Source organism: Corvus cornix, chromosome 11 (assembly GCF_000738735.6).
Source record: "Corvus cornix cornix isolate S_Up_H32 chromosome 11, ASM73873v5, whole genome shotgun sequence".
Taxonomy (NCBI): domain Eukaryota; kingdom Metazoa; phylum Chordata; class Aves; order Passeriformes; family Corvidae; genus Corvus; species Corvus cornix.
Window position 1 is genome coordinate 9581280 of NC_046341.1, and position 27468 is coordinate 9608747.

The 27468-nt window shown below is 37.2% G+C and overlaps 1 protein-coding gene across 1 annotated transcript in view; it reads right to left on the reverse strand.

Moving 5' to 3' along the window:
• Nucleotides 1–497: 497 nt before the first annotated feature.
• SLC6A2 (solute carrier family 6 member 2) overlaps nt 498–27468 on the reverse strand; it is a 62485-nt gene continuing 35514 nt past the window's right edge. The window contains exons 6-14 of the mRNA XM_039558503.1: nt 24040–24143; nt 23205–23329; nt 22357–22469; nt 19679–19807; nt 16851–16950; nt 12539–12639; nt 10355–10522; nt 8553–8624; nt 498–6976 (exon numbers count right to left, since the gene is read on the reverse strand). Coding sequence (XP_039414437.1) covers nt 6953–6976; nt 8553–8624; nt 10355–10522; nt 12539–12639; nt 16851–16950; nt 19679–19807; nt 22357–22469; nt 23205–23329; nt 24040–24143 — 936 coding nt within the window. The 3' untranslated portion in view covers nt 498–6952. The remainder of the gene's footprint in view (nt 6977–8552; nt 8625–10354; nt 10523–12538; nt 12640–16850; nt 16951–19678; nt 19808–22356; nt 22470–23204; nt 23330–24039; nt 24144–27468) is intronic.

The following is a 27468-nucleotide window of genomic DNA, read 5'->3' on the forward strand; positions in this document are numbered from 1 at the left end:
GAAATATAAGAAGATGGTTTAAGTTAGAGTAAAAAAAATAAAAACAGTGTTACCTATTCTTCATTTATGTTGGGTTAAGAGTCACCCTTTCCTAGCTGGTCTGTAAGTTAAGAATAATGTGCTTATGGCTATTACTATGTATGGCAAAATTAACAAGGCAAAAAGAATTCCTTGTAAAAAGGAGAACAATGTAGCCTTGGGGAATTAGGGCCTCTGTGCTATGCATTTTGGTTCATGTTCCTAGAAGGTCTTGATTATTTCCTTTCAATGTGTGGTTGTGAAAGCTTCATTGCATTACTGTAACTACTTTTCTGAAATGTAGAAGTTAATCTGCCCACTGCATCCACTGGACACCTAAAGGATGTGAGCAGTCTCCTGAAGGTTGAGAGCTATGTAGGTTTTGTGCTTTTGGGATTTCGTTTTTAGCTGTCTGCTGAGCCAAGAACCAGCTGCCCCTGTGAAGCTTTAGCTCGAATAGTATTGACAAAAAGCAAAACTTTCATTTCAGCTTTTAATTGACTGTCAGAAGTAAATTCTTGGTACATAACCCTTTTCTTTATACTCTTTTTATGTGCATATTTTTCAGATTTTATTTAAATAATTTTATACACAATATTGGGATAATCTCTTACATTAATGCACAGCTTAAAACAGTTTTTATTTACACTGATCACAGAAAGACAGAGGTATGAGGACAAATACTTTACATTCACCATCCTTATCAGCACTTTAAGTATAGTTAACCAGCACACATCACACACATCCATATCCATATTTATAAGAAATGTAGCTGTTTCTAATTACACACATGGACATGTAGATGTCTCCCTTTGAATAAAACAAAAATTAATGGAAAAAAAAAATTGAAATGCCATTTCCCCCAGATAACCAAAGACTTCAAAAAAAAAAAAAAAAAAGGGCAAAATTGACCTGCAGATTGCACAATTAATGGAATCAGGCATGGAAACATGGTGGCTCTGTTTGGACACTTTTGGTCACTGGGGCACTTTGGATAGTATTTTTACTAGTGGCAAGTTTTGAGCTCCTATGAAGACTTATTCCTGAAAACTGCAATGTGTTCTCTTGCTTTGGAAGTAGATCTACTGGACACTTACACACTTGGTTTAATGTTAAGTCATCTAACAACACAAAATTGCAGCCCAGCCAAAGGATACTCTGGATTTTTTGGTTTTTTTCTTAGGATATAAATTAAAAACACATGACTTCATTCTATGAGATTAAGGCAGCAATGGAGAATATTGTGCTACAATGTGCATTAGCTGTAGGTAATGTTCTATTCTCCTTTATCACATTTTTACATTTATAATCAAAGGCCAACATATTATTGAACTAGACTGGCTGACTACAAAATCTTATGATGGAGAGATAGGTCTTGTGTGATAACCTTGTTACATCAAAGTTGAATTTCTCGCCTTACAATATACATATATTCTATGAAAATTAAAAAAACTGGTAAAAATATTAAAATATTTCCTATACAGAGGTACCCTTATCTAAGTTAAATTCTAGTCACTGCTATAAAAAGGCATTAAAAATTAAGTAAAACACTGGTGTAAACCAAGTAAATGCTCACTGTAAAGCTCTTATTTGTAAGGCAAATCTTCTTCAGACCTATTAGGATTTATTTTCAAAATGTACTGTTTGGAGGTTCTCCCTTTGTAACTGATATTGCCCATAGCAAAAGAGAGCTAAGTCTTGCAGAAAGGTTCACAGAGAGTGCAAGGTAAATTACAAATGCAGGTCACCTGTATGCTTGACACCTCTTGGCAGTGACCAAGAAACAATATGACACCTTCAAAACAAAGCCAGCTAAAGGCTTAGTAACTCTCTTAATTCACTGAATTTATTCTGTTTCCTTATAATGAAATTAGGCAACTCATGTTTAGTGCAGCAGCTAAAGAAACACCTTAAGAAAGGAGGAAAGCAAAGCATACAGGTGACTCAATCTTGCTGTCAGTGCTTGGGCAGGAAAGGCCCCCTGTTCTCATGGAAATTAATGCAGTCATGGTTAATGTACATGAGGGTTGCACTGCTGGACTGAGACTTAAACCTCTCCATTTCTTCTCTGCTCTTCTCAGCCATTCACATCTAGACACCTCCATGTCCTTCTAAGAGCACAATTTCACTGAACACAATCATATCTGTGTTATTTATATTCTTCTGGTGGTCAGTTTCTCTGCCTGCTTCTGCTCATCATTCACACAGTGACTGCACTCTGTCTAAGCACATTCTGTTTTCAAATGCTGAAGGAAAACCAATCAAATGCTGTACTTAAAAGTGACTATTACCCTGTTATGTTCTTTTACTGACTGAAATGTTTTTATTGCCCATGTAGCTCTCTGTAGTAGTCTTTCATGAATTTAGATGAACCTAAATTTGGTCTAAATTTGACCATTACCACTGTACAAATTAATCACTTTCCACTGATTAGCTAGGTAAGCCCACAGTCACCAACAGGAACATGGATATGAGTCAGAGGAAGGTAGCTGAGAGAGTCTCCCAAGTTGTTCAGGGATCTAATCTGAAACATCATGTTAGCCTTTACATTAAGAAGATCAGGTTCTTACATGAGGTGATCTGTGGCCCACAAATATTCCTAGTACTGAGAAAATAGTGTGTTAGAACAAAAAAGTCCTAGTTTACTGCTCCAAGAGGCTCAGAGTTCACACATAATTTCTGCATGTAGGGCTATATATTGTCATTTGTTGAACTGTGATAGTTTTCTAATGTCTTGAGTCCTTCAGGTTCATTTTAAATGTTTTAACATGGCACTGCAAATAAAATATTTTTAAGTCTCACCTCTTTTGAAATTGTTGAACTACAGTTTTAATTTGGTTCTTAGGAAAGAAATTCTTAAATATTTGCCAATTCCTCATGAAACTTAGTGAAGCAGTCCAGGATATGAATGAAAGCTATCTACTCCCATAAAAGCAAGTATCTGCTAATTAATGCTGTATGAATGGGAAGAACTGCAAAAGAGACATTAACAGCAAAAGAACTTTTGATGTGGCCTCCTACAACCTGACAGTACAAAATAAACTTAATTCATGTCAAAACAATAGCATAAGAAGTGAATGTATATACAAAATCTTTGGGCTTGACCCTTTTAAATAATAACACTTAAATGGTATTTTGCTGAGAAGAAATGACCAAGTACAGGAAATCTTCTCTGGGACAAGTACATAAAACACACATTGCACGTGCAGTTAGGGAACATGCACAGTAGTTACAGCCAAGTAATTCTCCTACATTCTATATTTAAAATATCATGTTTGATCCTGGATATCCTGCAGAATCCTTCACTGTGGTAAGGTGTCTTTCAAGTGTTGCCAGAGTATGTCTCAGGACAGCATGGAACACAAGAAGGACTGAGAAAAAAGATATGGGTCAAACAGGGGCCCAATCCTAAATAGCACTAGTGCTTTTTGGACTATTGCTTTGAAAGGCCCACTGTTTCTTCCAGAAATCTAAATCCGTGGAGTTTTGGTAATGTAGCTTTAGAATAGTTCCAAGGAGGTGAAGAATTATCTGGCTGAATGACAGCAGGGAAGGGTAAAAAGAGAGAATGGAGGATCTCTTTCCTTGGTGCTAACTGACTCTCTGTGGATTGATGAAACATTATAGATCAGAGGCAGGTCTTTTTCACTGGTCAAAAGAAAGGTCAGAAGAGAGATACTGATGTATGACAGCTGCTTCCTTTACCAGATTAAGAAAAGGCTTTCGAGGAAATATTTTCTGGAACTGTCAAATGAGCTCTTTAATTTCTTCACTGAATTCTTCCCATGGGCTTGTTACCCAAACAGCCAACATAATTAGCAAGCAGATGATTCTGTGTCTTGAATCAGCTTGTACCAAAATTTTTTTTCTTTAAAAAGTGGGCTGCCTACTCAGTCAGCATATACTTGCCATTCCATGGGGATATCTGGGAGAGTGCACTCCCTAGAGAGAGTCTGTTCTTGAAATAGGTACAGCTGAGGGTGAGCTGCTGGGCTGCAAGTCAAGATAGAGTTAGGGGAAGACTTGCAGTTAAGTGATATGGATGATAGGGACCTGACTGGAGGTTTTGGTGTTTTGCTTTTAACTACAAGTGTTTTAACTGAAGGGAGATGAGTATCTTTGTGGCATTTGGTATTTTCCATATTGAAAATATATTTGGGAGCCCAAAGCAGGTGCCTAAGAGGAGGTGGGTGCCCGTGCTATGGCTTCTTATTGGACTGTCTCTACCATATCGCTGAGTGGAAGAAATGAACATAACCTGGTCTTCACAAAAGTATTTGTCATTTGAATAGATGCTAGTTTGCATCTAATGGCATCATTCATCATCCAAGAGGCATGAGGTAGTTCATAATCTTATTCTGTGGAGAACTGAGGACATTTGCCTCTAGAACAGAAGTCATACTATTTGGGGGAGACTTTCTTTGGGCAGCATCTTGAATTTAAAGTCTACCTATGCAGTCATGCACTGTGTATTGTCTTTTTTATTCAGGCTAATTCTGGTAATAAGATTCCTGCTTTCTATGATATGACTTTTGTCTTCTGTATATGTCTTTTGTCTTCTATAAAACCTCAGAACAAGGTGGCAATAGTGCAATGTAGTCCTGAGCTATAAATACTACACTAAACCTAAAAAGTTATACAGTAACAGAAATAAAAAGAATGCAGTAGGTAATTGCCTTGGGAGTTGGTAAAAAAATAGAATCAAACCTGAACACACTGGGGTAAAGCTGATTTTACTCCCATGCTGTGGTAGTTTTGCTCCTATGTCAGAGCAGAGTGGTGAGGAAATGTGACTTTTCCTCCGTGGGTTATGCTGTAGGGATGGTGCTGATGGGGTGTGTCACGAGTGAACATTGGTGTAGGTTTTTAGCATTTCCAATCATGAGCCAACCACACAATCTGTGACAACCTAGTAAAGCTCCATGTCAAACAGCCCCCAGGAATTTCAAAACTTGGTAATTATATCTATGCTAAGAAGCTTTTGAGCCATGCCAAGCCAGTGACTGAAGCAGCTGTAGTGTTGAAAAGTAGGCTTTAAAACAATGGAAATATTCTCATGTAGTTTGGCAAACAATAAAAATGAGATTAACTGGGAAGTTGGTGGGATGGCTTTTTTGAAGCCTTCAATATATTTTCACTATTTAGTCTCTTGTGTAATTACAGCATTAGAACTGCAACATTTGGAATTCCTTTATTATTGAAATATATTTAATAACAGGGTTTAAGCAGCTGTTGGCCATCAGCTGGGCCAGAAAATAAGACTTCCTTTATAATTAGAAGAAAGTATTCTTTGGGTTTAAAACCCTGTTTAAATAAAACTACTGTTTGTCACAGAGACTCTTCAAGAGAAGGACAACACTTGGTTCGTTCTGAAGTATTGAATATGTTGGAGGAAAAGAATGAATAAGGAGAGAAATTTCCCTTTCATTATTTTGAACAGAAATCAATGTTAAATAGAAAAAGCCCAGAAACACTTGGCACTTTTAAACTTGGCTATTTTAAAAAAGAAAACAACTCAACAAAAATTGTTTTTAAATAAAAAAGGCCCATCCATTTAAAAGGTCTTTTTTAAAAAGAGGAAGCACTACATACATTTAAAAGACAAGCTCAATTGAATGTATAGAGACAAAAAATATCAGAGGTAATGTCCAGAGGTAAACTCTGGGTTGGATCCAGCTGAGAAGCTACTGCCTCTGAAAATTACTGTAGACCTAGTGATAAATAATTACAAGAACTAACTCAAAGCCACTGGATGTAGTGATCACTTGAAAGGTACTACAGTGACAAGTGACCACAGAATAAGAACAGCACCGAAATGCAGAGTTTGTTCTGTATCTTCTACTTTGCATAATACTACTAGAGAATAGAGCTGGAATAGGCTTAGAGTGTGCCTAAAATATACTTCTAAATTATTCAACAAAATCTCACTATGTTTTCCTAGGTGAATCCTGGTTAAATTATAATAATAGCACGTTCACAGCAGGAGAATAAAGCCAGTTTGGTTTTTTGTGCCACTTGGTAATTATATAGATCTAAAAATTATCTCTTCCTATGTATTTGCATTCTTTATTTGGAACAAAATACAACAAAAAGATGAGAGTCTGTCTGGATGTAACTTTCATGCTTAGCTGGAAAAGTCTGCGGAGTGTGGATCATATGATAAAGCCATTTCAATTGTTGATATAAGGGAATATCTCTTTCATGAAGTACGCTGTGATATTAAGCTGTGGTCTGCACTAGTAACTGTAACAGGAATTCTGTTCCTGCTGCTCTTCAGCTTGTGTAATGAAACTGGTCAGGAAAATGCATGGACGTGTACAGCAAAGACAATGTTCTTCACTAAGAGAAGGAACTAACAACAAACCACTGAAAATGAAGCACTGAGTCTTCACTTCAGAAGGATGCAAACTTGCATCCCAAAGGACAGTATGGCAAGGAAGATAATGACATGAGTACATAGTTAAAATTGCTGTTTTGTCCTAACTGAGGTGTACTCCTTCCTTAGATCTAAGAATGCTCAGGTGTTGTTAGTTTAAAATAGGTTGTGAAATGAATATCTGAAGTAATTATTACTGTCAGAAAAGTTTAATTCACTTCTTCACAATAAAAAAGCACTTAACTTATGCTGATTGCTCTTTTCCTCTGCTCCTCCCTCCTCCACTTCTGCCAATAGCAAAACTCACAAGTTTTGGTCATGTAGGGATCTCATGGCACCAAAGGATGCGAGAAAAATTAAATGAAGTCTGTAAAGATCATTTGAAGCCAAGTAATAGAAGGGAGGCATTGACAACAGAGAGCAGATGTCTTCCCTCAAAGAGTCAGTAGATAAGCTCTGAGCCAGCTTGGGCCAAGCATAAGTGAGGGAGCTTTGAACTTGACTTTTCTGTATTCTCAGTTTAGCTGAACTTGGGCTTTTTCCTTGATCTGTTGGTTGTCATATTGTTAGCCAGTGTTGGAGCTGTAAGGAAGCAGAAGTGGTTGTTAAATTACATCATTGATTCAAATAGTGATGCCAACAGATACGTTGTTTGACAAATCTAGAGTTACGAAGAAGTTTCAAAATGATGGCTAGACTATCCACTCTGTAACTAAATTTCTGTGCATTCCAGTTTGCAGTGAGAAATGCACTGAATATAAAGGATACTTAGTCAGCTCTTAATTCAGTTTTAAAACTCAGAATTGCCAGACATATGTGGGAATAAAATATTTGTATTTGTTTGGTTACAGTAGACAGTGTTTTATCTACAATCTTAAACATTGTGAACAAAACACTAAATACGGTTTAGCACTAACAAAGCCATTCCTAGCTGTTCATTGAAGATGGCAGCAAATTAAAATGCTCTCGTGTTTGGCATAGCTTGAGGTAACTTCAGTAGTTTACTTCTGAGGACAGCCTTTTCTAATTTATGTGAAATTAATTTGCTACCTTTTTGTCATAGATTTGTGTTCAGAAGACCAGTACTGTGGAATGGCTGGTTATAGCCCTTTCACACAGGAACACCTGTCCCTGGAAACACTGCAGGAGCAGTAAATCAACTGACAACTGAGGGCAGAAACAGGAGAAAGAGAAGGCAGGAAGAGGTCCTATGCTATTTCATATTCTTGGCCACATCAAATAAATTGTGGTCATGAAACAGGAAGCCTGTTTGTGCTTTTGTTCTGCATCCCATAAATCTACGCAGATGATTTCCTTTAAAAGCCAAAATTTACTTCAAACAATATCTTTCAGAATAAGCACAAGCCAGATTTATTTTTTCAGTATCAACATACAAACTACCACTATAAAATCTGGGTCGTGGTTTGTGGAGGTGTGCATAATTCCAGTTGCTTTCAACTTTGAAGACAGAAAGTGGTCCAGCATGAATGCTGATAAGTGTAACAAGCTTCACATTTGCATCCTTTTTATCTTGTACATAAAGGAGTTTATTTCAATAAGCTCATTTTATTTGCTAAAAGGAAAACAATATTTGGAAACGTATAGCATATTTTTCATGGCTTATGAAGTCTCCAGCAGCGTTTTCAATCAACTCTAGTCCTGTGGAGAAAGCCAATTCCATGTGACCTGGTACCTCATGTTATGACATTAGAGGTAAGCTCTGACACTGGATATTTGTTTTGCTGTTTACCATGTGTTGTGGGACATAATTGCAGTTTTGGAAACATGACTTTGGGTTGCTGTGCAGTAACTGAGTGAGAAACCATGACCTCTTCAAATGCACATGATCATTTGGAAATACCTTTGTATTTTGTGAAGACAGATCTCACTGTATTCAGACACAACCTAAAATACCAGATTCAGGTGAACTGTAAAATTGAGAGCTCTCCTCAGTCAAAGAAGGAAGGTCCCAAAGGCCTTCCAAAAGAGTTGATGCATATGGTACTGAGCCTCCTGCCTCTTGTCATGCTGGCAGAAATAAAGAACTACAGACCTGCAAAGGCATTGACTATGAGGAGATTGGTGCAAACCTGTAGTTGTTGCTAAAGTCAGGAAAGGGTTGGTATCAGGAGAAGAAACATGTGAAAGGTGTACAAACCTTAAACTGCCTGACATTTCCTTGGGCCACGAGTTGGTGCTCATTTTCAGGTGTGATGCAGTAAGCTAGTCTCTAAATCAGACAGGAAGAAGAGGAAAAAGTCAGCCATATGAAGAGGGATTATGTATGTAATCCCCAATCTATAGTGGGGAAGTAGCATGAACTTTATTTAAAATGGTAACTTAAATCTTTAATATCTCTGCATCATGTGCCTTTATTCAGTCACTGAGAGAATAAGCCTATTATAAGCCCTTGGGTGTTAGCCTTTAATATAAGAAGTAACAGTAGAAAGTTTATGCAAATACTAAGTCCAAATATTTAGCAAGTGCATATAGAAAAGAACATCAGGAACAAGTTGGTATCACAGGCCTTAGATCCCCTAAATTCATGCTTTTCTGTTAGTGCTGTAAGAGGGTTGGCCAGTCCCCGAGTGGGAGAGGAAGGAGGTATTGGTATTTCCCAGCTCATCTCCCTTGTTTACCCCGTGCTGTGCCCTTTGAGATCACATGTAAATTTTGGTTTATTAGGAAGTTTCAACCAATTTAAGGAGTTCCCATTAGATTACGAGCATACCTTTCCCCATCCTTTTAAGAGCCACAATTTAGGGCATCATATCTTGTGCTAGTTACTTGGATGTAATATATCAGCCTTTTGCCATAATGCTCCTGAGGAAACTGGAGAATTGCTCTTTGCAGGATCAGTAACAGACAAACCAGAACCTGCTAACAATACAAAATGAATAAGAGAATGTGGTTTTGGCCAAAGGCTTCTGCATCCCCATATCAGTAAACTTGAGCAAGAGGGCAAAATCCTGATGGGCCAGTTCAAATTAATCTTTGAGACTTAAATGCATGTAGAAAATGGGTTTGTAACATCCCCAGGACAGAACAAAACAAAGAGCTTATAGAACTGCTGGAAATGAGATCTAGAAATTGTGCACAACACTGAGATATTGGAGATGATGAAAACAGGGGGCTGAAGAGTTCCAGTTTTGGGGTGCCTTTCTGAGGTGAACATTACATGAGATGACTGTAACGTTTCAGAAACAAGACCTTTGTTCCTTTGGGTCTGCTGGGTCACTGTGAGGGGAATGTCACCTATGTAATGGTTGAGATCCTATTTTCTGCTTAACTCTGTGTGTGGCGTTGGTTCAGTGATTTGCCTAAGAGGGTCAATACCTTGCTACACCATTGTGTAACTGTATCTGTAGGAAAGTAGAGCAGTAGAACTAGGTGTCAGTCAGTGGGTCTAGATTAGGTTATAAAATTATGACATGTGATGGGAAAAGAATCAGTGCTGTATAGTGGTGAGGAGGCTTCTGAGCACCATTAGTGGTTTTAAGATTATAGATAATAGTGAGGCTATATAGACAGTGAAGGTAAAGTTAATATGACGGTAAAAACAATATGGTTAGTGAACCTTAATCCTGTGCCATTTTGAACTGAAAAATAAATAAGAGTACAGAACAGTTTGAAGACCATAGCTTATAGCTGAATATGAAGATACCATAATTTGTACATTCTTTGTTAATAACAAAAATCTAATCTCATCAATTGGATCAATTGCATGCATCAAAAATAATTTTTCACAATTATTATGGTGCTGTCTGGAAAGCTAATTTCTATCTAGAAACTCAAACAGAACGCAGTAATCCTACCTCAAACCGCTGATCCACCTGACATATGGATTCAAAAGGTCACTCATAAGTAATAAGTTTTGGGAGAGAAACAAACTGCCAACTTAGACCCAGCCATTTCATTTCACAGCAACAGTTCATGACATTTGATTAGTGTTCCACTTACTTCTTTAAAGGTCCCACGCACATTCATAAATTTATAGATGATATAGGCAGGCACAAGGATCATTGAGGATAATGCTATTCCCCAGCCAATGCGGTTTGCCCAGAGAGGGAAGGTGTAGTCGTCGTAGGTTAGAGGCTTGAAGTTTATTATGCTGACTATCACGACAAACTAGAGAAGAAAGCATAAAATGAACCACAGTTTTAAGATGAAGAACCTTACTGGGAAACTGATTCCAGGTGTTCTATTAGGCAACCACCCTAAGGTATATCTCAAACCAGCTTTGCTATTTATCTTCAGCCTGTTTACTTTGCGCCTCTTACTGCTTAAGCTGTTTAAGTTCTTGATGTGTTTACTAGTATTAACAGTTCCTTTTAGCTACTCTGGACACAGATTATTTGAAATTTTGATGGGAAGATCAAAATCAAAGGTGATTGTCTGCTACTGCCTCATTTAAACTAGTGTTTCAGATGTAAAAATGGTATTCTGTAGTCAAGAAAAAACTCTGCAGGATCTATTGTTTTTACCTTCTTTGTTTTCCAGGAACATTAGACTTTAAAAGCTTTGTACCCATTTTTCAATGAGAGACATAATGCAAACTCCAGCATGATACATTTACTGAGGAAAGGTAGAGCAGCCTTATGGCCTGGAAAACAAAGCTGTTTTTTCTTCCTCTTCTGCCCTGTCCAGTGCTAGGTGCAAGAAGGAAAGAGTGGGGTACCGCCCTGCTTCTGTCCTGTTAAATCCATGTGGGTTATGTAACATGCAGAGTTCCTTGACTTGGTTCTTGGGGCTATATGTTCTGCTCCATATTTCAATTTCAAATTAAAATATTTTGAGCCTAGGTTTTCAAAGACTATACCAGGATAGTGTGGGTTAAAGGAAGATGACAGTGTGGAATCTGGTTAGAAAAATACTAATTCTATTTTGAGATTTTTCTTGGGATTATGTACATAGCTGAAGACAATATGGAGAAAGAGCTTCAAGAACTTCCAGATGGAAAAAAAGAAGTGTGCATTGTGATGGCTGAGAGATACATTATCTGCAGATTTATTCTGACCCTTATGTTTTTAGGCTTTTCTAGGACGGTATGGAGGCTCTTTCACCAAGACATCTTAAACTACCTGAAGGTTAGACTGATGGGCTCTGCACCTTTAGCTAGATTGTTACAACTCTCATTATAAAATTTAAATTTTCAACCGTCTCCTTGTGTGCAAAACCTAAGAACGCTTGCTGCAGCATTTTTCCATTCTGCTTGAGCCTTCTTGAAGTGCTGCAGAATATAGTTCCATACAAGTTCCTTTATAGAACTATGTTTGAAAGGATAGTTAATACAGGCTTGGTAGGTGTTTATGGATGAATTGCGGTCATAAACTTTTATATTTAAAAGAAAAAGTGGACCAGTCCTAAAAGCCTAGCCAGTGTATATTTTCAATACCAGTACAGCTTTAAGAATGCACGGCTTTAATGCAAGTAATTGTCTCCTAAAATCATAGCAAGGTCAAATTTCCGTATTATTATCCCAACCTTTTGATTTACAAATATGCATAGGAAGAGATTCCAATATAAAACTGTAGGTTAACACTGAATCTAACCTTTACACAAAGCAACCAAATTCACTCTGTGGGATTTTTTTTCCCTAATGCAATGCACACTTCCTTTTTCCAACAGGCAGTTTACAAGATATATTTTATACAAATCTTCAGTGTTTCACAGACTTAATTACTGTTGTTGTATATTAGTTTTCCTAAGGTGTCATTCCATAATTTGGGGATCTCGGTATCCTCCAACGAAAAATACATTCTTGCTAACACAATCTCTAATCCCTGGCTAGCTTATTTTCCCAAGGGAATGGTTTGTGTTTAATATGCACAGGTGCTGCAGGGACAGGGAGGACACTGCCTAAGTGTTCCCTAGGAAAAGCTGCCTTCTTAAAATCATGCTCAAATGAAGGAACAGAAGAAGACTACAGCCACCATTAGCTTCTCCTTCACAATTTAAATGTATTATACAAAATATAATCTGCATATAATTTCAAAGTGAAAAAAGAATTAAATTGGAGTGTCTTCTGTTCATCCCAACAATATCTGGCACAGCAATAGGTATCTTGCTCTTGGTATCTATTGCATATTCTGGGAAGCAACATGCTAATATTCTTAACATGATGGAATAATTATCAACACTTACCAATAAAAAAGCAGGACTAACAAATTTCCAGCACAATCTCCAGTAGAGGCCTGGTTTGAAGCCCATCATTTGTTGGATGTCTTCACTGAATCTGTCCACACCTAGAATAGATGTGAATGGATGCAAGCATGAGACTGACTTCTGTCTAAATTGATGAGATGCTGGCATACCCAAAACACTTTTTTCAGAAAGCAGATATGAATGACTTCCAAATCAGAAGACATAGGAAATAACAACATTAACCTCCTCTCAGTGTCTAGATGTGTCTTTGACATCACTTTATCCAAGACTTAAATTCCTGTGAGAACTTAAGGCTTGTTGCAGACAACAGCATTACCACTCAAAAGAGGTGTTTCACAAATATCTAGAATTTAAGTTGTAAATGGGACTCAATTTTTAAAATAGTTATTGTAACCTAATTCCTCCATGTTATTACGAGTACACTGCAGGAAAGTGTAGACCCTTAGACAAACTGGTTGCTGATAATGAAGTAGATTCATATGATTCTTAATTTATCAAAGGAGATTTTTGTTCCACTTAAAGGCATATTTAATTTTCACTGAATGCCACAGAATGTTCTTTATATCTGTTACAAATATAATTTCATATTTATCACTATTCCAGGAAACTGGGGCAATTCTTCTGCTTATTGTAAATATGTACAAAAATGACGTCACTTTAGAATGGGATGATTAACACTGATATAAAATGGGGATTTTTCTTTATTTCTTTAAAAAGAAAACAATCTCTGACTTTACACCTTAGAGATATTGGCTCTGTGCGTTCTGTCATGTCAGACTCTTTATAATTTATTATACTTGATGTGTTCAGGAAGTTTACTTTTAACCATGAACTCATTAGGTAAACAGTAGAAATGCAGATTTTACCATGAATATTTGTTTGTTAGAGAGAATGTGCAGGTTTTCCATAAAGATAATTTCATGGGTATCAGTTTAGTACAATTTATTTAATGTAAATAATTGGGACATCTTGAGTTAGTCCATTATATGCAATGAGGATGCAAAATATTGTCAGGGTCTAAACATTTGAGTGTAAATGTCTCCAAAAAATTTCCAGCCCCCAATATTATGTCCAGGTGAAGAGAAATAACCAAAAAGGATCTGCAAATGCTCTTTAAACTTAATCTGATTCTATTTGCAGTGCTTTCTGTGAACTTTAAAGTGACTGAATTTTTACTGCTATAAACACTGGCTGAAATTTATCGTTGTGTAGAAGGTCAGAGACAAGGACCACGTATATCAGAATTTTATTCATATGTTTCCAGACAGATGCACTTGGAGCTCAGAGAGTGCTTGGTGTACAATTTCTGCTGAAAATGGGGGACCAGTAGGCCATGCTCTCAGACTGCGCTTTTCCACAATGTGCTTTTTCAGTACTACATGTCTTCAAATAAAGTTCTAAGAATCAACCTTTAAACAGAACACAGCTATAACTATAGATGACTGTAGGGCTTGGTTTCAGGGATACTTAAAATTTATTATCAGTAGCTGGTTAAATACCCCAAAAGACTTTCACTCTAATTTCTGTACTAATGAACGCTGTATCTGCCTGAGAATGTTACCATTTTGTCATGTAGTGGTCTATTAAATGGCACAGAAAATTTGTACGTAATGTGTTGTCAAGGGAAGGAAATCAATATGCAAAAAGGAACAGATTAGGAAGAAAAAGAAAAGTAGATTTGGCTATAAATGCAATTTACCCTCCTCACATTGGGTCAACCTTCCTTTCACTGATGCAGAGATGAGAGTTCAGACAGAACAGAAGTCTACAAGCCATCAGTAAGTCCTGCATGTGCTGCCTGCTGGAACTTTGTAAGCCATTGTGCTACTGTGAAAGCAAGCAGCAAAGTAGCAAACGTTTCCCCAGCATGACAGTGCAGTAAGCTCTCTGAGCTGGTTTGCCCCACTTGTATTTCCATTCTGTGGGAATGCATGCATTCATCCTCTCTCAGGGCAGGCACACATCCACTCAAACACCTCTGTCAGCAAAGATGAGTAATATCAGTCAGTGCTTGATTAAGTTCTTCCCCTTCTGCAAAATCAAACAGTTGAGCTTAGCTGGGGGTGGTTGGTTTGCTTGTTGTTTGGGGTTTTTTTTTTTTTGGGTTTTGGCTGTTTTGGGTTTCTTTTAAAAAAAAAAAAAAAAAAAATCTGCTTTTTGGCCTGAAATTTTGGTCTAAGGGATTCTTTTTTTTTTAAGTTTTTTAGGTAAATGAAAGCTATGAGATTGCAGATAGGGATGAATATAATTTCAAGCTCATACAGAGCTTGTTCTAGTTGTTTAGGGAGATGTTCATAGTAAAATCTGACTGAATAGAGATTTTCCTGCACGTGAAACCAAAGATCAGTTTTGTGCCACTGGGAGAGGTGTCTGATGTTTTTTAGAATATTCATAAGAAAGATATAAGGGTTGCACATGAGGAAAATTGGTAACATGTTAGCAGTCATAACTAAGGTACATCTGCATAGTAAAGCAACTATCTTTCCCTTCTCTTATCTATACAGTTGGCCTTTGCAAAAAGAAACTTCACAGTAAATGGTCATAGGTATAATTTGAACTAAATTTCCATGTTTTTAGTCTGTGCCAAAATGTCAATGCTTGCCTTTAGGCTGGCTTAATATTCAGCTGGGTCATTAAGGCAACTGGGGTCTATCAGAAAAAAGAGGCAGACAGTATCATGCCAGATTTAATAAGTTTAAATAGCACCTGGGGCTGTAATAAGTTCTTTATAAAGAAACAGGTCATGCTGTGTCAGTAGAAACATCTGTCAGCTGCTTAAGAAAAATGAATAGATATTTTCCCGATTATGGGGAGGCTGGAGGAAGAAAGGAAAAAATTATAAACGACAGAGGGTGTAAAATAAAATTTGACTAACTTTAGCCTTGTTTGTGAGCCACATACAAAGCCTAGCTACTGTAGAATGCAGTAAATCCTGTTTTAATAGTAGCAGAAGATAACTTGCCCTTAGAAACTGAAGAAGCCTCTGCTTCCAAGCTAAGCTGTGATCACTCGTCCACATTCGGCTCTTTTACAGGGATTAAAGACAGTTGTTTGTGAAATAAAGTGCCTCCATTATTTTGAGAGACAACAGCATATGTGCTGCTTGCTCCATGCTGATGTTGGGTGACAGAATTAGTGCATTAAAGCTAGAAACTATTCCTTTAGTAAATTGAACAGCTTTATGCATGAATGCCATTATTTCAACTTCACTCAGTCTTCAACATTTTTTTAACTGCAAGATAAAGAGTTTGTTTGATTAGAAGAACATGGCAAGGCAGAATGGATGGACAAATAAGTGACTGAGGTAAATAGCAATAAGAATCAATGTCTAAGACCCTCTGAATCATACATTAGCTATAAACACTATGTCTGAATAAAAATGAAGATGGCTTTCAGTGGAAGAACAGTTTTATTGGGAATCAGGGCAACTAATTCAATACAGCCTTAAAGAGAAGAAGATTTGCAGGCTGCTATGACATTGAAACCTGGTAATAGTGAAAAAAGTTGTGATCAGTCAGGAAGCATAGCACGAGAGATTAGGAAGGGAAAGAAGAGGTCATATTTTTTTAGGTGGCTATAGCATATCACTGCACTCTGGCACACAGTGATTCCAGTCTAGTGCCAGAGATCAACTAAATACTCCTAAAGCTTGCCATATTTGGGATAAAATAAATCACTATTCCCTTTTTGTGGAATAAATTAGTATCAAATACTAAAAATAGAATTTCTAGTGTCTAGTATGTTGGATATTTCATACCATTCTATGAAATAAGGTAAATAAACCACTAGTGTTTTACAATGAAGTAGAATATTGATTCAAACAAAAGGGATTAATGTAGGAATTATTATAACTCTCTGAACACTACCTTTATTTGTATTGTGTGGGGAGTGCTTGAGACTGGCCCTGGCAGAATAATGAAAAGTGGGAACAGGTGATTCTGTATTTAGGCTAATCTACGTGCTTTGAAAGTACCAAGTCTAAGTCTGCTACTGCAAGTCATCAGCAATACTAAGAATTGTAAAATACTGGCAAAAGTATTTTCCATCCCATCACAGTACCTTTCACAAGGCTGTTTGCTTTGCTTTGTGCAGGGTATCAAAGCTTGGCCCACTGAATGTCTGAACTCCTGTCACTGCTCATAAATCAGGTGAAAATCACTCTATGAAACCTGACTTGTTATGGTTTTGTGTATAGAAGGCTATGCTGTTTTCCCTTAAAACAATGTGTAAGCCTGTCATGAGCACCTGGAATTTCAGAACAGCTTTTGCACGTGCAAAAGGAAGTGCTTACCATAAAACCAGGAAACTCCAATTGCCTCCATTAGAACAGCAAACAATATTGAAGTCCCAGCTGCAAATGTGTCCAGAAGTGTGAGCACATAAATTCCGCCCTGCAACAGGGAGTTAAAAGATGCCACAAGGCAAAGTTACAAATAAAATCATCTCCGTAGTTTAGTATCTACCTAACAGAAATCTGCTTTACTTGAAGCATTATCTTAACCCAAGTATTTAAATTTAGATCTGATGCTGCAGACACAGGTTCATAGCTGCATACAAAATAGTGGAATCAGACTTGCAACTCTTCTAAAGAGGCTTCTTTTCACACACGTCCTCACTTCACTGGGAAACAGAAACCCCAGCTTAGATTAGTGAGTTCTCTTGGCACTCCTGTTCAGTGGAAGTTTGGGAAAATGATCAGCAGCTTGTAGGGCAGGACATGTCTACAGCAGTTAATGACAAACTTCCTAAATTAAAGGCAGGCATGGAGCACTCCAAGAGTTTCCATAGGCCACTATCAGTCAGTTTGTTCCTAAGGCCACTTGTTCTGCAGGCCAGTGAATCTGCAGTGTTGGTCTGATGTCTCCTTGTCCCTGACTGCTTGCATCTCTCTTGCCCACTGCTCCTCCAAAGGCAGAAGATGATGTTAATTCTGTCACCAGCACAGCAACAAGCTGCTGTGCCCTGTTTAGTCTCTGGGCTGTGGTATTTGCAAACCTTTGCTCACTGGAGACAGCAAACCTTGTCTTCCTGCACAACAGCACATTTTGTGCTTCAGTGGTTCATGACTGAGAACTGGAAATGCATTTACTAAAGTCTTGTTTCACTGGTATTTCTTTTAGCTGCAATGTGACTACTTTTTGTTGTGTTTTACAATGTGGTGGTATTTGTGTAAATTACTGCTCATTTCATGGAGTTTGGGCTAAAGAGGAATGGAAAATCATCAGATTCAGATTTGTATCAAAATGAACCCGGTAAAATGTTTCAGGAAACTCTGTCACATGTAAACAACTGAAATGCTTGTGGTTGCAGTAGATTTTTGTTAAAATGTCTTTTTACACCCAAACTTAATCTGATTATGCCTGTTCAGAAGGAGAGGAACAAAGAAATTATTTTCTGTGTTTTTTAACACCCGTGGTATAAATAGCACTTGTACTGTTTAGATCTGTAGGTGATTTAGTCTCTGTAATCAGTTGCTTTTTTTTTTTTAAAGATGTTTTTCTGAAACAGCTGTGCATATTTACAAAAATAGGGAGACCAGTACTTAGGCCATGTCTAGGTTTTTAATTCTGTGGGGACTTGTCCGGAAATAGAATGAACTTTGGTTGTTAGAAAATATTGCATATGGAATGACATTTGAGTTTGACCTCTTGTTTTTGCTCTACACCTGCTGCAAATGAATGCCTTTGCAATCAAACTTAACAAAGTGAGTTACTAATATGATTTTGTAAGAAACATATTTGTTTCAGAAACAGCTACTTTTGAAAATACAGCCTTAAAAATTCAGGGGGAAAAAATCAAATTAATTTCATGTGATGTTCTCACAAGGATTTTTTCTTTTTACTTTTTATGCATTAGAAATGTTGTTCCTCAGTTATGTGAACTAATACATTTGGACAATTCTGGACAGTTTTGTGAATTCCAGCTGGAGAGGTAAACTTGAAGTCTAAACAGGTGCCATTATTTGAAAGCTAGAGTTAGGTCGTTATCTTGAATAGCTATAACTCACTTGGAGGCAGTGGAATTGCACCCACTGGCACCTGTTCAGGTTCTTAACACTGAATTTATTCTGATATTGTACTTCAGGAACTTTCATTCCAGTCAAAACTTTGAATAAACAAGAGGATGTTTAGTTTTTAGGTATCAATAGAAATACTACGGTATTAAAAGGATAGGTATTTTAAATGATATATCTATTTTTAGAGTCTCAAATGTTTCTCAGTTTGAGGAAACTGGAGTGAAAATATTGGGGTATTTTAATGTAGAAAGAACTTAGTTATTTATAAACTTATGCCATTTCAGTAATCTTAATAATAGATGTGGAAACCATTTCTAGGAATGGAGAGAGGTTCAGCACATCTGCTTTTGTGGTGGATTCCTCAAGTTTCAGATGTTTTTGACAGTTTTGGCATCTTTGCTAACAGGTCCCTTTGCTTTTTTTATGGTCAAAAAAGAGAAAGTTCTCTCCAGCCTAGAACAATGTGATTCTCATTGCTTAATATGTTGTCAAAAACCATATGAGGCAAAACATTCAGTCTGATGGTAGTGATAAATACAGGTTACTAGATGTTCAGGGTAAGTTTTCTGTGTGCTTTATATGGTGTTAAAAGATGTCAAGATTTAAGGTACATGAAGGAATATTAAGAAACAAGGTGGGGAGAGGAGATCATTATCATCACTACACTCCTTTCACAAGAAGTGAGTGTCTCTTATTTTCCTCAGGAAGAGAACAGCCAGATGGTCTGGTCACTTGAAATAGTTAGCTCTTCACAGAGGAATAAGCACTCTACACAGTTCCATCTAATGTGACTCAAAAATCCAAAATCAAACAAAAAAAAACCCCAAACAAACACAGAAGAAAGCACACAGAACCCAACAAACCCAGCAGTAGCACAGAGAGTTCTTTGGAACAAAGACTTGTAGGCTTGATTGATAGCAAATGATCTTGTGCCAAAAACCAGAGAAACTTCATATATGTAAGATTGAAAGTGATGATCTGAACAGAAGTTGTTTAAGAACTAAAATTTATAATAAAAATAGTAGTCTAAACCTATCCATATTTCATCTGACAGGGTTAATGGCATTTTTAGGGTAACATTTTGATGGAATTGTTGTACTTACATTGGTAATGCAAAAAAGGGCAAGTAGGAAAGTGCCAAAAGAAACACCAAAGGTGAAGAGCTTTCTGTGCTGCTTCAGAAGGTGGAAATCATCTGCCAAGCCAGTGATGACAGCCTCCATCCCACCCATCTGAGGAAGGGAAGGCAAGAGGTCTGGTTAAATGCTGACTGTTGGAAATACAGACTGAAGAATGCAAAGCAGTTTGTGTAATTAATTCCCAACTACTCTCTGATTTCTAACATTTCAGCTGTAAGTCACTGCTGTTATGAGGCTTTATTTTCTTCTGGTAAAGGACTGAGTCGGGGAACTGGGCATCAAGAGCAGTGGTTGTTGCCTCCATAGCTGTATCCTCTGTCGGTCCTCTTTGCTGACTCAACAGAACAATAAGTAGAGAGTACTTTGGAGAAAAGAATACACATTTTAATAAACTCTGGGGGAAAAGCCGTTAGCATAAGTAACTAAGCTCCTTAAGATATTTCTTAAATAAAGACAGGCACAACAAGCATGTAAAAGAAGTATACTGAACAAAGATTCACTTTATCCATTGATTAGCAAAATCCAGCTTGACAGAAGTTTTTACAGGTCTGGAAGAATTACTACAAAGGAAGCTTGATGTAATTTTTTTTTTGGTGACAACATGAAAGAATTTTACTTTGCTTTCAAGAAGTTAATGCTGAATATTAGCCATTGTTTTGCAATACAGGAAAGGTACTTTCCAAGTTTTCATTTAAATTGCTGGATTATGTAGGTGTTTATGAATTCTAGTTTCTTTCCATTAATGAAAACATTCTGCCCCCACTCCAACAAAAAGCTATGAAAATTAATTTCAATTTTTTGTCATAGTAAACAAATTTATTTAATATTTTGAAGAGGCTTCATTCTATGCTTTTTGTGATGCTAAAAGACCACAGCAAGACCTGGAGAGCTTGGTGCAGTACAATAGTTGGCAAGCAGGTGCTGACATAGCCCATCCCTTTCCTATAAGCATTTGATTAAAATATTCCTGGTTGAAATCAGTAACAGAGAATTCTCACCATAAAAAGTACTGCAGGACCCGAGTTTTCTTTGGGAAATTGATAGATCTTGAACCAGTAAATCTTTCCCCGTTTAGAAGGAAAGAACTAAACTTGGTCACTGTTCACTAGTTCACTGTATTTTAATTAGCTCCGGAAGAAAGAGTTTTCTCCACTTGTAGGAAAAGTGTGTTCTGCCATCTAAAGCCCCATGTCTTTGACACTCAAATGTTTCTTTACATTGCCCTACATTTACTGCAGTTGCAAATTTAAGTCTTGTGGATCTAGACACTTCTGAGCATGAATTTTCTTCTACTTCATTCTGCCTTTTTCCTACTGCTCATTCATGTCCTTTCATTGTGCTAAACCCTTCATTGAAGCCTTCATTTCAATCCGTCATATTTGCTTACAGTTGAAAAATGGTCAAGCTACAGTCCCAGATATAATCCTCACTCAAACTTTTGTCTAAGGATCCAGATAGTAGTCTATATAGACAAACTTCATTGAACCTCAGCTGGAATCCAAAAATCCAAACACTTTGGAAATATTTAGACCTTAATCTGACCTTTACAGCTCAGCTCTCACTCCACAAGATCTCATTCAGCTATTTGCCAATGATTATCTAAGCTTCCTGCTGCAACCTCATTTTTTTTTTAGTTTTGCTCTTATCCATGTCAGTTCATTCTTTCCCTTTTTTGTCCTTGAAAAGGAATGAATTTTCCTGAAGTTGTAAGCAATGAAAACACTGTGTTTTACCATTTCCAGGAAGAAATTCCTAGGTCAACTTTGTACATTCTGAACTTCAAAAGAGACTTCTATGCTTTGGAATAGTAAGAAACCCCTACCTATAGAGGATGAAAGTTTGTCCATGGTTCACTATTCCTTGAAGACCATATTTGGTTTTCCAGAAATTAATCAACCTTTAAGCTAAATATAACAGGATGTCTTGATATCTCTTTGGCAAGAACAAAGCAGTACAAAAGTTGTTTGGGGACTTGGAATGTTTTCTGGGATGAAGTTTCTGTGATCCTGAATATCATGGTGGGGTAAAATTTATCACATTATGGAAAGAGAAAATACACTTGTTAGACTAGAAATTTAACAGTAAGATTATAGGAAAATGAAACCACTATGGAAATATTCTGGCGTGATTTTAAAATTGTGATTAAATTTACAGGAAATTCTGTATCATGGCTTGTAGAAAAACAATGGGAGTACCTTCAGGCACTGTCTGTCTTGAGCAGATTAATGGATTTCAGCACGTATACTATAATCCTTTCTAGAAACCACTCTACTCAATGTCTTGTGTTTTGCAAGCAGGGCTCCAAAACCTTTTTGCAGGTTTATAGTAGTAATAGTTCAGTTGGGTCATACCTTTAAATATAATAACTGTTGATGAACAGCCCCTCTGTAAGGTCATAAAAAAGTAGCAGGGAGTAAATATTTACTGGATTGTAAAAGGTTTAATCTTTTCCTAAACCTCTTAATGATTGAGAGTCTTTATAATACATGGAGTAATAGTATTGCTGTGTTGTCTGTGACTGTGAAAACAGATTTTGGGAATGCACAGAATGTTTATTTGAAATGTAACCCTCTGATGCCTCTGCAGTTACAGAATATAACAGGAAAAGAACAATGTAAAGGCTAGAAAGAAAAAATACTCACAGAACTGTCAATGCCAAGAGTAAGTAACATGATAAAGAACACCACAGCCCAAAATGTAGATCCCGAAAGAGTTGAAATTGCCTCTGGGTACAGGATGAAAACTAAACCAGCTCCTGGAATAGGAATGAGGAAAAAAAGGTGTCACTAAATGATGTTTCTCATCTTCAAAAAAGTGTTCATTTTAATAAGATAAATCATGACTAAGTTTTGTTTCAGTCCTTGTCACACTCTGAGTACCTGTTAAAACAAAATTTGCATTATACCAAAATATATCTAAAATGCTTTTAATTATTTACTCATGATGGTTTGGTATTAAAAAACCCCTGTCCTATTCTTTTCCACTTCAAATAATCTTTTATGGGATTTAAAACCTTACTAGTTATTTTTCAGCTTTGTAGTGGGGAAGGAATTATGTGGATGTGGCACTGTTCCGCAAGTGAACTCCTGGATGTGATGAGAGGTGCAGGAGCTGAGACCATGGGTGACCTTTTCTCAGTGAAAGGGCTATAGAGCTGAGCTTAGCAGAACCATCAAAACCAGTCCCTGTGGCACTGAAAAGCAACACTTTTGTAAGTTACTATCCAGTGGTAAATACCTGTTTGTTGAATGGGCAAAACCTGTGGTGGCAAGAAGCTGGGGAACTTCAATTCAGTAGAGGTGAGGTGAATCAATACCATTTAGAGTTCACATTTCAACAAGGGATTTAAACACAGGGCTCTAGTTTCAAGTAAGTTAATTCAGTTTACTTCCATGAGATTTTCACACACTTGTTGGAAACAAATATAAACACATTTGCAAACAAATGGTGGGCAAAAAGGGGTAAAATTAATATAAAATTAACTGCCTACCTTCAGTAGCTACATCCTCAATTTTAACTTTGTGCTCATGAGCCATGTAGCCCAATATGGAGAAAATTGCAAATCCTGAGAAGAAGCTTGTGACACAGTTAATGGTGCTAGTCAGCAAAGCATCCCTAAGCATGGAGAGAAGAACAGCCCAGTAAGAAAAATCTTTGAGAACTAGATGGGGATTGTCTTTAATATTTTTTTCCCCCGATCCTTCAGTTCACAATGGATTTATAATACATGTACTTTCTGAATTTATATTTCATGGGAAAAGTGATGCTTGTTTTCATTCCAAATTGGAATGTTAAGAGAACATCTAAATGTTGGAATTTCTCTGAAGGTGCACAGCGATTCTGATTGAATTTCCATGGTGGTGATTCAGCAAAACACTTACAGACTGACTTGATTTAAAGTGCATTCCCAAACTGGAGTGCAATGTAAAATATCAGAAATATAATCCCAAAGCACAGAAACCCTTCTGGAAGCTGGAATCTTTCTGTGTTTAGTTCCTGGACCAATAAGATTTCATCCTGTGTTCACTGTTGCGCTTAATGGTACTTTTGAAAGGCAAACACCAGCACAGTTTACACAGCTGTCTAAAGTCCAGACCTAATCCCATTCTGCTTTGCAGTGGAGCAGATATCTTGGCAGGTTCCTGTTACTAAAATTTCAGTCGGGAAGACAGTGTTTCAAGATTTGGGTTGGTTACTATGTCTACACAAGACTCACCATCATTAATATATGACTGAAGATAAAAAGATAGCTTAATACTTATTTCAGCTGCAGTCAGAATAAAATAGTATAATTTTGCAGCAGTAATGGAAGAATAAGCTCTTACCTGTAGCAGTTGTTGTCAAACTTATTGTAACTGGCAAATGCAATTAAAACGCCAAACCCAGCTCCTAAGGAGTAAAATATCTGAGTAGCTGCATCAATCCATACCTGCATAATGACACCAACATTGCCAGTGTCAGTTCAGTCCACAAGGATACATCAGGAGAAAAGCAAGACAACTGGCTTTTGGAAAACAATCGGCATTCATGCTGATGGGAGTGTGTCACATGGAGCATTCCCTGGTCTGGAATGGCCGAACCTGAGGTGGTGGGGCTGGAGCAGTGGGCAAGTCCTCAGTGCACACACACACTGCTGCCCTGGTGGGCTGTGCAGTGGGACATGTACTTCTGAGATTTTACCCAGTACTGAAATGATTGCAGGGTTTTTGTCTGGGGTGACAGAAATATACTTCCAATAGTTCTTGTTCCAAGTTAGCTTGGAATGTACAACCAGAAAACCAAAAATAGTTAATGGGTCAAGAGTTAAAGGACATTTTCTTTCCCATACTAGAGCTTTCTTTGTGTGACTGTTAGTGCACTTTACACAATACTTTCCTGATTCAGGAGCTGAAGCATGACTGATGTGCTGTGAACAGAACCATGCAGATGATCTCTCAGCTTTCTCGCTTAGTTGGAGAAAGAATTATTTCTGTGATAGCCATTAAATTTCAGTTTAGATGCAGCTTGATCATTTTAAGGATGGTCCACTAAGGAAAACATTTTAAAAGCTATAACATTTTCTAAAGTGTCCCTCCATACCAAAATCCATTCATCCAGTCAGGAACAATGCCACAGTCCTGGTTCCCTGAACCAGAAACCTGAAAATAGCCTACCTCGGTTAATGAGGGTTTCCCCTTTTCTCTTCTTACACAGAAATACTTAAATGAGCATCTTCAACAGAGGTCAGTGGTGTGAATAATATTCAACATTTCTCAAAATGAGATCTGCAATGTTTGATTAAATCTGCCAAGAACTCTGAAAGAACTATGAAAAGCTCTGGATTTCCTCATTCACCCATCTCTACAAAATCAGATATATTAGATCTATTCAGCAGCGGCTTTCTAACAGATCTAAGCAACTTATGAGCTCCATCTGCATGGGGATTTTAGTGCTACACTTTCATATTTGGCCTCGTGGAAAGGAAGAGAGTGCCTTATCCCATGCTGACATGATACATGAAAGCACTTACGCTGGTGATCACTACTTTTCCCAACATAGATGATAGATGCTTTCAACTGTTGCCTGCTGGAGACTGGGAACCACTTATGGTACTCTGGGTTTGTAGAAAAACTTAATTTTATGAACTGTGGAGAGTTGATTACTTGAAAGATAATATGAAGAGCAGTCTGTGAAGTCTTTATTGCTAACCAGTGGATGGGAGGATATGATTTTCTCAAATGGTAGTTCATACAGGTTTTTTTTTTCTTTCAATGAATAACAAAACAATCCTTTAACCTTAATTGCTTATTCGTTCTTTTTATATACCAGTTACATCTTAATATTCTATTTTCACACAAAGGTTGAAATCAAATAGGGTTGTACTCTCTGAAAAGCATTTATGTGGATAAGAATGCAGAAGGAGGGATGCAAAGCCACTTATATTTTTTCTTGTTTCTTAAAAAGAATCAGGTAACTTTTGTTGCTAACAAAATTCCTGAAATTTTTTAACATCAATTTTGTTTAACCAGATCTGCTTACTGCCACCATAAGGCACTTGTTTTTTAGTGTTTCTATCTTTTGTATCTTGCCAGTGCAGTTGTACTCACCCTTTCTTACTATTCAAGCACCCTTAAGCATGTGCTTAAGTCCTGTTGACTCGAGTAAGAGAGCACCTGCTGCCTCCCAAAGGATTTAAGCACATGCTGAAGTATCTGTTGAGTAAGAGTCTTGGCTCATAGTAGCTGATTAGGAAACAAATTGAGACGATCAAGGTGAAGGGAAAGAAGGGCAGAAACCAGAAATTCCGTTGCAATTAAGATGAAATGCAAAACATTATCTTTGTTCTAACCAAGCAGGATGTAAGACAGCAGGGCTCGTTCTGCAGTTCCTGCTCATATTTCTCATTTTCACGGCTTCTGATCGATGCATAGTCTAATATATTTTATGATAGGATATTGTTTTTATATGTATTAAAAAAAACCAAATAGAAACATTTTACAGTCGGCAGTCATCAGTCTTTCCAGCTTTCTTCAGTGTTTATGCCATTTTAACTTTTGTGCATATTCAGTGCAGTGCAGTTTGTGGCTCCAGTAAGTGGGGCACACCTTGACAGTGATTTAAGGGCTTTTAGAAGAGCATTGGCAAAGCCCTTTGTGGGTCATAACTGTTTGTGACTTAGGACGTTTCTTTGTTAGATTCTTCATTTGGAAGAAATAAAAAAATCATCAGTCACGTCCAGGGATGCACTGACATAGAAATGGAGTGGGATTACATTCTTTGGAGCCTGAGGACAAAGATTAAACACACAAGGCTATTACAGCAGCAGGGATCCCAGTCTCCAAGAGGGGAAGGGCTGACATGACAAAGCAGTTAGTGGCACTTCTCAGCATAAGTGATATTCAGTCTTTTATTATTCTAGTGTAACTTTTTGTTGTTGTCAAAAAATTTAGTCTTACAAATAAATAACTTTAGGGTCATCTAAATAGCAGCTGCAGAAATATTAAGCCAAGAAAAAGCAGCACACAGAATACCCTTTCAGAAGCAGAAGGCAGATATGGAAGCCTGGATTCTGAGCTGGTACAAGCTGGTACAGCTCCATAGACATCTAGTTGAAATTGTGATGTTTTTATATAAAATATATAAGAAAAATATAAGCACCTGTTTTGTTCATCTTTGCATATTTGTATTTGTGTGTGTGCATAAATGTGAATTAATGGGGTGGCTATTTCCTTGTGGCAAAGGTAGGTGAAAATCCCATATTTGAAGTTTGATTTGATTGTTCCAAAATAGATGTGGGGTCTAGTTCTGCTGTATAAGAAATGCCCATTTTCAAATTTATTATTAAAAAATCAGGAAAGTATTTTTTGGCTAAGAATATAAAAAATATATGTATTCTAACACTTGAGGTCTTTTAATAATTCAGGAAAAATCAACGTAGGATTCATAGGAAAGGTACAGTGCAACTATGGACAGACTGCAGACATTTCTGAAAGCTGCAATTTTTCAAGATGATGCAATTCCTTCTAGTAAAATGATGTTGTCTCTTTTCAGATTTATAACCATTTGAATGGCCTTGTGACCCATCCATAGAGATACTACTGTCTTGTAAATTATTTATGCTGTTTTTAGAATAGTAGAGGGGTAAAATATCTCTGTAGTCTTTGTTCTTTGTAGTCTGAAATGCTGCTAATTTCATGTATTAGTGACTATACTTGTAGGTTTTGCTTTACAATGTATGAAGTAAGTCTTAGTTCCAAGTGACTCCACAAATTGGG